General features: G+C 39.6%; 1 protein-coding gene across 1 annotated transcript in view; it reads left to right on the top strand.

Moving 5' to 3' along the window:
- The window catches only part of SLC44A3 (solute carrier family 44 member 3), a 40,261-nt gene extending 29,051 nt beyond the window's left edge, over positions 1 to 11,210 (top strand). The window contains exons 13-16 of the mRNA XM_053985153.1: positions 7,150 to 7,287; positions 7,751 to 7,987; positions 9,777 to 9,872; positions 10,956 to 11,210. Of these exons, the coding sequence (XP_053841128.1) occupies positions 7,150 to 7,287; positions 7,751 to 7,987; positions 9,777 to 9,872; positions 10,956 to 10,961 (477 nt within the window). The 3' untranslated portion in view covers positions 10,962 to 11,210. The remainder of the gene's footprint in view (positions 1 to 7,149; positions 7,288 to 7,750; positions 7,988 to 9,776; positions 9,873 to 10,955) is intronic.
- Positions 11,211 to 14,105: the final 2,895 nt, after the last annotated feature.

Below are 14,105 nucleotides of genomic sequence, written 5' to 3'. Positions count from 1 at the left end.
AATCCATTAGCAACAATTGTAAAGCACTCAGGGTTCTGTGGCTGAAAAGTGCTTTCTGAATATAAAATCACTATCCTTACTTGACAGTTCTGTTTGCCAACACTTGTCAGGATTACCAGATTTTTCATCTGGCTCTGATGGTTTCAGTATGTTCCAGATAAACATATCCAATCATCTCAAATAGGAGATTGAATCTTTTCTTCTGTAAAAAATATACTGGCCTTTAATGTGATTTGGGAATTATGAGGTCTGTGTCTCTCCTGCTTTCTTAAGTTGTAATGGCAGCCTTAACTTCAGATACATCGACGTGCTCACATGTTCTCCCTTTTACAGCCTTATTGCAGTGACTTTTTAAAAACAATACAACTGGACAGTTTTGCTTTTCTGTGTCTGCTTTAGGTCCATCTGCAGCCAGTTGGCAAAGTGACTTCTCCAAAGTACAGTGCCTGGGTTTCCAAAGGGGTTGCTGAGCAGGGTGTGGTTTCTGTGTTCATCAGCATGGTTGCTGCAGTGCAGCCTCCTGGGCTGTCAGTGAATTCATCCTGGGACAGAGACCCTCCCTGGGGACTGAAAGCCAGCAATCATCCAGTGTAATAAACCAAAAGCAAGTCTGTCTAATGGCTGTATATCCATAGCAGTTGGTTGAATCTTAAACTTTGGATGGAAGCCTATCAGGAGGTTTCAGTTAAATGCCTTGTGGAGAATTCACCTAGATAAAACCAAAATTCATGCATGCTATTGTAAAGCACAATTCTCTCCACGCCAAACACATTGTGCCTCACCCCATCAAGTACTTCTTTTTCCTCCCAAAAACAATAATGCATTTTAATGTTACTGGCAATGTTGCTTCTAGATATAGAGCTAATTTTTCAACCCTCTTGAAAATACAAGGATAAAATGTTCTTCTGCAGTGAAATAATATTTTAATTAAGTTTATCTCCCCTCTACAGACTTTATGTATATGATAATAGGAAACAAAAATCTTTATATCTTGAACTCATTCTGTAGGATGAACCATGTAGGGAATAGAGTTGAACAAAACTGACTAATTCTTGCTTTGATACTTTTCTCTTCCTCCCTATCCTATAAAGAAAAAACAATAGGAGGAAAAAAGAGAGAGAAAATGCAAGGCAATTAAGCAAGTGACAGGTAATTCTGTGCTTTTAAGGAGAGAAATTTATTAACAAGTCTCTGGAAATCTTCAGTTTTATTTATTTCAGAAATCCCAAATAAGAACACTTTCTCATTAAGTGCAGAAGCACTGAAAGCAACCCCAGTAATGATGTAATCATCATGCAATGCACACATAAAGCAGGATCCTTTTGATCCAACCCTATCATGGAAATGGAGCCCACATGTAACACTGTGATGCAGCAGGAGAGGACACCCAACTGCCCTCCAAGAAGAAAGCTGTGTTGGTCCTACCCACTGGATGACAGCCATGGAGGGCGTAGATAACACAGAGAGAAGGAAGCAAGGAAACCTGAAAATTTTCTCCAGTAACTCCAGATTGAAAATATAAGGTGAAATTGAAATAAATGAAAGTTGTGCTTTTTGGACTGCTTGGGAAAATTTGGGAGGTTTTTGAAGGTTTCTTATAGATAGCAATTAGCCTAGGAGCAAAAATAACCATTTCTGTATTAGCTGTGTGCTTATTGATTAGAAGTAGAGGAGACAAATATTCTCCATGTATTTGTCAGCCACAGGACAATAGTCTTTTTTTAACAAGGCTGCAGGAAGCACAGAGTCAGTCCTGGAAGCTACAAGATGAAACACTTGCATTGGAAAGAAGGGATAAATGCCATCGTACAAGTTGTTGGGTTTGTGCTCAGGCTTATCTCATGGAGGGGACTGGAATATCCTGTGACAAATGAAGGGTAAGAGCAAGCCCATTAGCCATCTATGAGACAGCAGGGAGAGGTAAAAACCTGACAAGATCAGCAGAAAAATGAGTAGATATAAATTGTTCATGAATAAATGTCATCTGGAAGTTGGAAGAAGGTTTCTAAGGACCAGCGGGACAACGGTCTGGAGCAGCTCCAAATGTAGGGCACAGGAGAGGGGAAGTCCTAAGTGATTTAAAGAAGGGGTTTTCCACTTAAGAGAAAATTTGCATAATATGTTAATCTGATGAAATAGGCACTGGAGTGGCTGAAAGTCCCTTCCAGTCTTGTATGTCCTCATCTCTTCAGTGGGGCCTCATGAGGCCCATCTTGCTCTCATTTCCCACCATCTGAGAGTCATGATACAGCTCTCTCACCAGACCACTAAGTGCTGCACAGCAGCCACACATTGCCTCTTGCTACCACTGGATTTTGTTTTCTGAAGGGCTTCCACTGGCATCAGTGACACTTGCAGGCTAAGACACTTTAAGGCCCAGCCTGAGCTGCACTGCACTGCACTGGGGGTAGCTGACCAGGGCAGCCCCTAAGAGAGTTGGCAGCAATAAAATCAGATTGGGATGAAAACACCAGCAGAGCAGAAAAAGCTGAACCAGGATGAGAGATCAGTATGTCTCCTTCTTCCTTTTTAAGAAGATTTTGTTGCTATGGCAATTTTCTCTTCCCAAAGCTCATTTTATGAAAGCAAGCCCTAGAATGGAGGACTGAATTCAGCTGTTACACAAAGTAGCAATTATTCTCAACAATCGGGGAACTTACAGCCTGGATCCGAGCCACAGTGCCTTTCTCATGAAACTACCAGGTCACTTTTTCCAAGACCTTTGACATTCTGTGTTGTGAGGCACAGAAGGATATATTCTTTAAATAGATTTTTTTTTTGCATACTGTGGTATTTGGAAATATGTAAACATTCACATTCCCTATTTATTCATCGTGACACTGAGAAATCAGTGTCTAGTTCCCAGGCCCCAAGCCAGAAGAGGCTTGTGTTCTTCAGAGAGGTGGTGATATGAGATCAACTTGCTGGTGCAAGGATAAATGCTGATTCCAATCCACTATCCCCTGTGCTTTCTATGTTATCAATGCCATCATTACTTGCTTGTCATCAGAGCAGAGACTACCATTGTAAAAGATCAATTCATTAGGCAAAGATAAAAATATAAGAGTTATAATGGGTATATAAGGATCAGACTGAATCTCTTTCTAGCTCAGTATCCCATCTTCAGCAGTGACTGTGAGTAAATGCTAAGCTAGAACAAAAGGGTATTTCCCTGCCTCTGTGCTGTTTCTGAATCTGTTTTCAACCTAGGGACTTATTGAGCTGTGTGTTTTCTATGTGTTTAATAACTCTCAACAGATTCCTCTTCCCTGAAATTCCCTGTCTCCGTTGAGCTCATGTGAACTTTTAGCAGCTAAAGCATCCTTTGCCCAGCAGTTCAGAGTTTACAGCTTTATGGTGAGAAGGAATACAGCCTGTTTTCAAATTTGGCTCCTACTACTTCATACTGTGCTGCCCCTGTCTGGCCTTTGTTCTGGAATAAACAGTGAGCCATCTAACCCTACACAGCCTCTCTGCATTTCTCATGAGTCCACAGCCCTCTTGCTGCATCCTCCTTCAGTCATGTCTCTTCCAGACAGAAGAGCCTCACGTTCCCCAGACAGAAGACATTCCATGCCTTTTGGATCATTCCTGCTGCTCTTCTCTCAAACATTTTCAAGTCCACTAAAGCTTTTGTGCATGGAAAAATACAGTCTGTAGAAACACATATGTAAATAACCTGTTTTCTAAATGTTAGCAGGTTCTTAACTGGCCATGGTCTACCATCTTAGCCTTCACAACAATCTTTAATTTGAAAGGCTTTGGATTATTGCACATATCCTGCAATTTTAAAATTAATGGGTTATGTAAGCTTTTTAGTTCAAAGTCCAAAATTATTTGCAAATATAGGTAATAACTTGTGTGTGTTAGGTGTTCCTTGATGAGTAAGAATAAAAAATCACTTGAGCTCATTCCCATGCAATGCTGACTTTCATGGAAATGTAGGTTAGCTTAAATGTTTGATGTGTTTTGTTAGTGAGATTGTAGATTTCTATGTGGCTGGATGGGATCAGGGCATGGGGTCTGTATGAGAAACTTGAGAATTGTGAGGCAAGTGTACAGAAAAAGATTCTAGGCTGAACAAGAAACCCTTCAAATATTTTTTTTCCTCAGAAATGTATTTTTTTGCTAAAAGGTAGAGATCACTTGGCTAAATCTTCCAATTGTGCTGGTAATATTCTTGCTTCACATATGTCTGACTAGTTGTAGCCTTCAGCAGTTCATTAATTTCTGTCTCCTATTCATCTAGAATGTTAGATTATTACCTGGCTGCCTTTATTTCTTGATTATTCTCATTAGGTAATACTTACATTATTTGTTTAAGTTGTAACTGCTATAAATGTAATTTTTTATCAGCTGGTTTGTAACACAACAAATGCCTGTTCAGATAGTGTACTGTCTCCAGCGTCATTTTCAGTCTTTCCAAGGTAACCATTCTAGTTAATAAATATCAGAAATTCTTTTCATTGCACATTCTTTGAATACCAAAGTGGTTATTTCGAGAGTGCAAGTAAATGGGTGTTTATTTTAAGTTGCAAGTAAATGGGTGTTTATTTTAAGTTTGGAAACAATGTTTGTACAAGCTCACGTGCTTTTTCAACATTCTTTTTTATTTTTAAAACACATTTTTTGCAATTTATAATGAATACAGAATTTCTGTTTAATTTATTGGCAAAATTTATACTGACCTCACCAGATCAGGATCTGCTCTGTGAATTTAGTTCTTAAAGGACAAAAATAAATTTAGAAATCACTTTTCTACTTTGTGTCTCAGTTCCCTGGGAATGATGAAACAGACTGAACTCACAGCACGTTATAAAGAGAAATTTGCCCATGTCTGAAATACGCAGTGACAGCTATGGATGGCAGGCAGGGAGTGTGATGTGAGGCCATCTCTGCCTGTGTCCTGGGCCAGCAGGGCTGGCACTGGCAGCTCTCCTGCCACCGCATCCTGGGATGCTCTGGTGTAATGGCACCCTGCCAGGAAGGGAACACCCTCAGGATAAATGAAAGTTAGAACAGAAAGCATTCTTTCCTATTTAGGAATTAAGCGAACTTGCTTGTTTAAACATATTTTTATGCAGATACTCTTTGAGTTTCTGTAGAGTTCATTGGTGTCTCTCATGTTTTCATAGAGTAGGCAATAAATCCATGGTCTTTATGTATACTTTTTACTTCTATGGATGTGTTTGTTAATATGTAAGTACAGTATTTACATAATGTCACTGTTTTTTTCTTTACTATCATAGTAAAAAACCCCTATTTTTATATAAATAATATCCACAATAAAGAGGCAAAAACTCCTTCCTTCCTTCCTTCCTTCCTTCCTTCCTTCCTTCCTTCCTTCCTTCCTTCCTTCCTTCCTTCCTTCCTTCCTTCCTTCCTTCCTTCCTTCCTTCCTTCCTTCCTTCCTTCCTTCCTTCCTTCCTTCCTTCCTTCCTTCCTTCCTTCCTTCCTTCCTTCCTTCCTTCCTTCCTTCCTTCCTTCCTTCCTTCCTTCCTTCCTTCCTTCCTTCCTTCCTTCCTTCCTTCCTTCCTTCCTTCCTTCCTTCCTTCCTTCCTTCCTTCCTTCCTTCCTTCCTTCCTTCCTTCCTTCCTTCCTTCCTTCCTTCCTTCCTTCCTTCCTTCCTTCCTTCCTTCCTTCCTTCCTTCCTTCCTTCCTTCCTTCCTTCCTTCCTTCCTTCCTTCCTTCCTTCCTTCCTTCCTTCCTTCCTTCCTTCCTTCCTTCCTTCCTTCCTTCCTTCCTTCCTTCCTTCCTTCCTTCCTTCCTTCCTTCCTTCCTTCCTTCCTTCCTTCCTTCCTTCCTTCCTTCCTTCCTTCCTTCCTTCCTTCCTTCCTTCCTTCCTTCCTTCCTTCCCTCCCTCCCTCCCTCCTTCCCTCCCTCCCTCCCTCCCTCCCTCCCTCCTTCCCTTCCTCCTCCCCTTCCCATAGCTTTTTCTGTAGCTTTTCTATGCTACAGAAATTGTTCAGAGGTAAAACTGAACTATACAGAAATAAATTTTCTTTGCTTCAGATACCTGAAATTGTTTTATATTTTGAATTTTAAGTAAGAAAAAACAGATTTTTGAACAGGAAGGGTTTTCAGTAGGCCAGTATAATTCCCTTTCAGCAAACCCCTTATGAGTTGGTTCTTTTTCATTTCCAGGTGAAGCAGAAAGCAATTGTAACCACCATATATGTGTTTGGGTTTATAAATTCCTTTAGGACAGTAATCCCTTGCACACTGTGGCTCTTACTGACCATATCAGATGTGACTAAAGCTTTTGTGGTGTAATCTGCCTTCTAATTGTTTGAGTAAAGGGAAACTACTCGTAAGAATTGCTGTAATGCCCAGTAATTAATGTATCATGAGTGCTGACTTTCTTAGCTGATATTTTGGACATAGTTTCAAAACCTTGCTGAGGACTTCCATAAATGGGACATACATGTTAATTTATGCAGAAGTGCAAAAATAATCAAATCCTTGAAGGTAAATATTCTGTCCTCCCCACCTGTCCAGGCAAGTTTCCACTAAGTGATATAATGTAAAATTCTCAATACAGTGAAAAACTGGGAGTGCCCCAATTATCTGTTGTTCTGAATAGGGTGGGGCATGTGATGCAGTCACTGGTCTAGTCCAGAATCCTTCAAAAAAAGGTTTGTTTTATGTCTGTGGCTTGAATTTCACTAAAGTGTTTGAAAGAGCCATGTATAAAAGCTTTTTAATCATCAACCTTTAATGACCCAGTAAATACATAACTTCATTTTTCCCCTTACATAGTTGGCCAGCAATGTTGAAGATAGATAGCCAGTAAGTTTGGACAGCGAGACTCCAGGTGTTGTCTGATAATTGTGTCGTATTCATTCACAAATTTTGGGGTAGAGAACTTCAGTGTTTTAAAATAAACTGGATAAATGTGGTTTCAGGAATTTATTTAGCTACTATTGTAATATTTGCTAATGGTGGAAATTATGTAGAAAAGCTCTTTGAATTTAGAAGCATGACTATTATAGTAAGTTAAAATAAAATTGCCATATTATGCAAAATAACTCTTTATATTCATAAAGTCAGTAATTCCAAATAGAGTTTAAGGCTTTGTGTTTTGCTGAAGTGAAATCTAGATTATGAGTCTTTCCTCTCTCACTGTATTATTATCTTATGTCATTTCAGCATGCATACACAACTACAGCCATAAATGGGACAAATTTTTGTACATCAGCAAAGGATGCTGTCAGTATTTTGGCAAGGAATTCTGCTAAACTTGCATCCATTAGCTGCTTTGGAGATTTTCTCCTATTTTTAGGAAAGGTAAGAGTAAATAAAAATATTTGTTCTGTAAAAATGAAGTGAAAAATCAGGTTTGATTATCTTTTCATATACCTAAAGTAAATAAAGTTTATCTTCATTAAATTCAGTGTTGTCAATGCAGTAAAGCTTGGGAGAGAATATCTGAGGAATTGAATTTGCAGAGTTATTTTGTTGTAAGATAGCAGTGTCCTTGGACCCACTCTGGCAGCTCCAGTTGCATCAAGTCTTTGGTAAATACGTGGCAAGAGGTTTCCTCTGCCCTGTGGGATTTACACATGGAATTGAACACAAAGTGGCACAACTACATGATGCTGGAAATTGCTTAGCTATCTCCCAGATGAGATGTACTCTTAAAATACTGGCTGTAATGTATTTGCCTCAGGGTTTGGAGGGGATTGGTTTTTTTTATGGGAAACATTTCTGCATGATTAATTCTGCACTTTTCTCTTACTGCCCTTTACAGGTGTTTGTTGTATGCTTTACTGTTTTTGGAGGATTGATGGCATTTAACTACCACCGGGAGTTGCAAGCTTGGGTAGTTCCTCTGATGCTGGTTGGATTTTTTGCCTACCTGATGTCCCACAGCTTTCTGTCTGTGTTTGAAGTGACAGCAGATGCCATGTTCCTTTGCTTTGCTATTGATATGGAAACAAATGATGGAACTGCAGAGAAGCCATACTTTGTGGATCCGGAGCTGCTGGTAAATCCCCCTGATTACAGCAAAGATATTTGAGACATTCTAAGCTTTTAAGCACTTTTTCTTTCCCCAAGACCCAGTAATCTGAACCCACAACCCATGCTATTTCCTTTCCAACACCTTAGAACAGGATGGACTCAGGGATACATGCACCTTAATTTATAAACTGAACTAAATGGCTTCCTCTGACTCTTGTGTCTTAGCTATGACCTGCTGCCTTCTTTTAGATCATATTCTGTAAGTAATGGCTATTTAGGCCTAATTAGATATATCTTCAATATATTGTTCGTAATTAAAAGATATAAATAAATAGGTGAGCTAGCTGCAGAAATTGATCCATGGGGTGCCCTAAGATTAATGCTTATATTTCTTGTGATTGACTGCACACTGATGAGAAAAAATTAACAAGCAGCAGGTTCAGGGATCCATTCCACATCCTACAGATGCTGTAGTTCTAAACGTATTTAATGCAAATCTGAGTTGCTCTTCTTCATACCTTTACAAATTCTTTTGCCAAAACCTTGTCTTCTATCTCCTGATTAAACTCTTCTGCCTCTGGACAGGTTGTTCTGCATCTTTACCCTTGTAATTACAGTATTGTATTACCTTCAGTACTTAGCTAATAGTGATGTAGTGCTGTAACTGAAGCCTTTGAATATATGTGTCACCCCTTTCTGATTAAGAGAATATCTGAAGATGCAGATATTTTTTTCCTTTTGTGCTATTTTTGACACTTCTGTCTTTTCCTTCACAAACTACACAACAGAGAAAATCTTAGCAATCCATGAAAACTAATAACCAGCAGCCAGAGTAGCTCATATGACACAAATGTTCTGGATGGCTTTCTTCAGGACAATGTCAGAACTGTTTTGGAGTTTTGGATTTTATTTATTTTTTTAATGCTGCTGTTAGGAGTTTCTGTAATATTCATAGAATTTTGTTGAGAACAACAACAGCACAACAAAAAGACAAAAAGGCAGCCTAAAGACAGGCTTAACCCTTTGTACAGAAGAAACCAGATATATATATTCTTTGGCTTTGGTTCAGAATAGTACTTAAGCACATCGCCTGGCTAGGAATATAAAACCGAATGGAAAACTCTGGAGCCTTGACCTCTGCTCTTCCCTCTCTGTTTTGCCAAATTCTAAAATACTTCTTAAGCCAATTTTCCTTCATGAAACAGAGTCTCTCCTTTCTCCACTTCCAAACTTTGTGGTAGTTTCTCTTTAACTCTGCTCTTAATTCTGTGTAATTAGCCATGCCCTAGAGCTGTGGGTGAAGAGAGGATTTCCCACAGGGACAAGGAGTCTTCCAAGCAGGACAGGCTCTGTACCCTTCTATGGAAAAACTGTGGGCAGCACATCCAAACTCCTCCTCATTGTATGATCAAGAGTAAGTTTGCTAACACAGACAAGAATTTGGAGTTTCCCAACACATGAAGGCATTTGACTTGTCTGTGCTACAATCAGGTTACAAACATCCCGGGGGTGGAAGGGAGGCTCTGTGGCCCTCAGGACAATATGCAGCAGTGGGCGGAGAGCTGGGGGAGGGATTTCATACAGCTGGAAACCTCATCCTGCAGTAGGAGACATAACAGAGATTTTTAATTCATCTTTCTCAGTTGCATTCATCACTTTTGCTGCCTCTGCAGTCCCTCGCAGTATCACTGTCACGCAGCCAGGAACCAGCTACAGTTTCTTAGCCCTGGGTTAACTATCTTCCTTCACCAGGTATTTTTATTAGCATAATGGTTTCCTTTTACAAACTATCTTACCCTGGTTTTTGCTTGTAGACCTTTGTGAGTCAGAGTAACAAGTTAACAGAGGGGCGAAAACACAGAAACACAAGACCATTCCATGATAATGACGGGACAGAGCTCCAGCCTATGGTGAGCGTGGGATATGTATTTACCTGCCAGCTGATGTGTTTGCCTTTATGTTCCAAGAAGGGATGGAGGTTATCACGTGTCTCCTGACATCTCACAGCAACCAGCATGCTGTACCCTGTATCCTGTTCTTCTATTGCTTTCCCTCCTCAGGAAACCCTCTGCTAGTACAAAATGGATGGATCAAATAATAATTCTCTTTTTTCTTCACATTCCCCATTGTGCCCAGCAGAAGAAGAGAAAATTTGGACAGTGCCAGAGGGGTGGGAGATAAAACATATTCAGATAGTCTTTCACCTGCCTGCTGTATCAAATTCAGAAGAGTGGTAGGCTGCTTAATTTCATGCCAGAACTGCTAAAGTTCCAGACCTTTAAGACCAGAGCTTAGAGTCTTTTCCTCTCCCCCTCACTCCCTTTCTCTTCTCTCCTCTTCTCCTCTCTTCCTTTTTTATCAGTATATATATTTATTTATTCTGTTTTATGATGGGGTAACAAAGCTGACATGCCAGAAGGGAGTGTTTCCCCACACCCAGGCTTGGGAAAGTCCTCAGAGTCAACACTCACTCACTGACATCTGAAAAAATACTGCAAATTGCCCGGCCTGCGAAGCTGCCCCAGCAAGTTTATTGTGGGAGACAAGCTAGGGCTGCTAGAGGAAGATTCTGCAGGAACAGCTCCTCTGGCACCCACGCTTGCTGGGTACTATCACAAGTCCTCTGCTGTCACAGCTACTTACACAAGTGTAATAACAGACGTTGGTGATTTTTCTTCTTCAAAAGGTACCAGGCTCTAGTGACCTCTCACTCAATCCTGTGGACATTCTGCTACAGGCAGAGCACTCCTCCAGTTTATTACTACAGTGAGGGATAGTACTAAATATTTTCATTGTTTGGGTCTGTTATTGCATTCTTCAGTAATTTTTTGCTGAGCACAGAAACCAGAGGCTGGGTGGGTGTTATTCCCTGCAAGAACATTGTGGATTTGAGATACAAAAGAACCTTAATCATTTTCCCAGTTTACTCTTACGACATTTAAATGCAGAAACAGTGCTAAACATTATTTGACTCCTTTTTTCTCTCTTTGTAGACTTGAATGTGAAGTACACCAGGAAGAGTGGAAGCAGAGCAGCAATAGCAAAAATTGTCTTATCAGTAAAGGTTACCAAATAGCCCAGGACTAAGTATTAGCTCTCTAAATCTGTTGTATCTTCTGCACTGGTAAAATGACACACAATCTGTTTGTATGAATAAAATATTTTGTGTGTCATCACATCTAATTTTTATTACTACATTTGTTATGATGGTCTGAAAGTTGATAATATACTCACTCTTTGTAAATTTCTATGTTGTCAGACTAAATTAGTAAGTCAAAAAGGTCATGGAGTTAACACGATTTTTTCAGGCTTCTCTGGGAATGCTGTGCCAGTCATCCCTAGAACAGTAAATGCAGAAACATTTGTAGAGGAGGCACTCTGAGATGACTGTGTCATGATTCATTCTGCATACCTGAACAGCCAATTAAGGAACAGACTAAGCTCACTGATGGAAATTACCCTTGATAGAAATTCTCTGTAGTCAAGATAATTAGTCAAGGTAAGTTCGTATCATAAACTGTCCAGCTCCTCTCCAAAGGGCAGATGAGGAACAGTCCTTCCTTCCTTCCTACTTTCTGCAATTGAAAAGATGAAGCAGAAAAATTTGCATCTCTATTTAGAGCTTGGCAAAGTAGCAGATGACAGAGATAAAAATGTTATAAATAATACTTTATAGAAATGTTAGCTGTAGCATGGGTGTGAAATACATCATGGAGGAAATGGAGCAACTGTCAGGGCTCTAGTCAGAAGAGGAACACGAGTGTAGGCACTTTATAAAAAATTAACTTGGTAACAGTCTGCCAGCACTTTCTTGTGGGCAATTTTAAAGCTTGTTTAAACTTTCTACCTGGATCCTGACTGTAATACACTTTTTAGTCTCCACCTTGTTCTGAGTATGGAGTAGTTTCAGATTTTACTCGGTGGCATATTTTATTCTCTTTGTTCAAATTTTATTTGAGGAGAGGTTTGTGGTGGGAAAATGATGCCAGCCAAGGATTTCAGTAAAGTATCAATACAGGAAGTGAGACATCACTGCAGGTAAGTGACTCAGAACCGTCTTACTGAATAGATTGATAAACCCTTGATTAGTCACAGCTTGGAAATGATGTACAGAAAAGCTCATTGATGCCTGAATAAGAAATCCATTTCATTTAAATACTGTATCTGGTCTCCTGTTGTTGAAAGGAAACTAGTTACCTAGAGATACCAAGAAATACTTGCTTTTTATCCATCAGTTAATTAACTTCAGTCTACTTTAATATGAGCCACTTCAAGAAGTTGTGGAATATAGGATAAATGATGAAAAGGGAAATAGATTAATTACTTTCTGCCTGGCAGGTGAAGATGATAATGTACTGGCTGTAACTCACCACCTCTCCTTATTTAAATCTGTACCCTTGGATACTTTTTGTGCTCAGCTTGTGGATACTGTGGGAACTTCTGAAAAGTCCTGAATAAGCAATAGCTCTCTAACCCTGAGGAAGGGTGCAGATATGGTACTTACAAAGGGGCAAAACTTTTCCTCTGCCATGGGTTTGCCAAGATTGCTTCCAAGAAGCAGTGTCTTCACAATGTAAACATATTTACCAATTTACAAAGCGTAAGAGGTTTGCTTTGAAGTTAAAAAAAACCCCAGTTCTTATTACACATTCAGGGTTTTTTTTTTCCTGTTTGTTTTTGGTACTCACACTGCAAATTTGGCCTTTGACTCAGGAACTCTGATGGAAAAAAGGGAGGGAAATTTTTATCTAAGCATGTCCTTGTTTTTAGAAAATCCCTAGATGACCTTCAGAGGTCCCTTCCAATCTCAACAGCTCTGTGGTTCTGCTCATTGCAATTATGATGCAGTGTCATTGCCTTCACTGCAGCTCCAGAGTGGAGAAAGGATTCATACACTTCCTACAAATTCTGAGTTAGCTTTTAAAGAAAGAAAGTACTGGAAAATGCCAGTTAAGCTGTATTTGAGTGTATTCTGTTAAAGGAATACTGTATTGTCATTAGTCCAGAAATTACATTGTAAAATAAGTTTTGAGAACTGTGTGTATTTTTAGAGAAGACTTCCAAATATATAGCTTTTAATTACATTTGTACAGAAAGCATAGCTTTATAGCTTTCATTTACAACTCAAGACCTCCCAATCTTATATATATTGCACTGGCAAGTGTGTCAACAACCTCCACCTGTAGCATTCCTGTGTGGCAGGAGCCTCCACCTGAGTTAGAGGGATAAGACACTCGTACAGAAGCTGATGCTATTTAGTGCTTGCTTCTCAGGGCTGCCTTCCCCTGCAGGGTACTCTAGTCAGGTAGTAAAGGAGGCTGTATGGAGGCACAGCTCCTGGGAACACAGCTGGTTCTGAGGGTGGGCTAAGCTACTTCCAATAATTTGACATCTGCCCTGCAGCCCAGTAAGTGTGGACTCCTCTTTCCTGCAGCTATGGAAGATTAGATTCAGCAGAATGAAAGGTACTTTTATAACTATGTTCCTTAAAAACAGGAGACAGGGACTACTGGTGTCTGCTAACCAGAAAATGGCTAAGTATTGCAGCCTATTGTTTTAAGCAAAGCAGCTTGATTTTAGTCTTGCTTGGTGTCTACTTCAAACTCTGAATTCAGTTGTGATTCCACTGGATCTCTCTGGATGAAATACGCATACCAACAACAGCTTGTGTGTTGTTTGTTTCTTCTGTTTAAGTACATAGTAAGGGGAAAGTAGTTTAAAGCCTAAGTTTTGGATTCAGAAGGAAGGAGGGCATGGTCAGGCTTTCAAAAACAGATTGCTTTCACCCAAACTATAAAAACAAAAAAGCTTTTGCTGTTGATTGTAGAACTGCTTTTCAGCATTCAATACAACAGTTCTAAATAATTAAAAACTATTATTTTGAAGGGGAAGAAACAGTATCATTCAGGAAGAACGGGTCTTAACAGATCTGTTGCTAATAATTCTCTTGCCTCAGATGCAGGGCTTGGACCAGTGACCTCTTAGAGAGCCTTTCTAATTTAAATTCTCTAAAATAAATAAGCTTAAGACTTACACAACAAATAGGTCAGCTGAAAGTCAGATCACCACATCACATTCAAAGACGACAGAAACTAATGGAGCACGCATAAATAATTTCCAGTCTTGAGGAGAAAATCCTTCAT

The sequence above is a fragment of the Vidua macroura genome, chromosome 9 (genome assembly GCF_024509145.1).
Source record: "Vidua macroura isolate BioBank_ID:100142 chromosome 9, ASM2450914v1, whole genome shotgun sequence".
Taxonomy (NCBI): Eukaryota; Metazoa; Chordata; class Aves; order Passeriformes; family Viduidae; genus Vidua; species Vidua macroura.
Note: the sequence above shows the minus strand (reverse complement) of the source record. Positions and strands in the feature narration are given on the sequence as shown.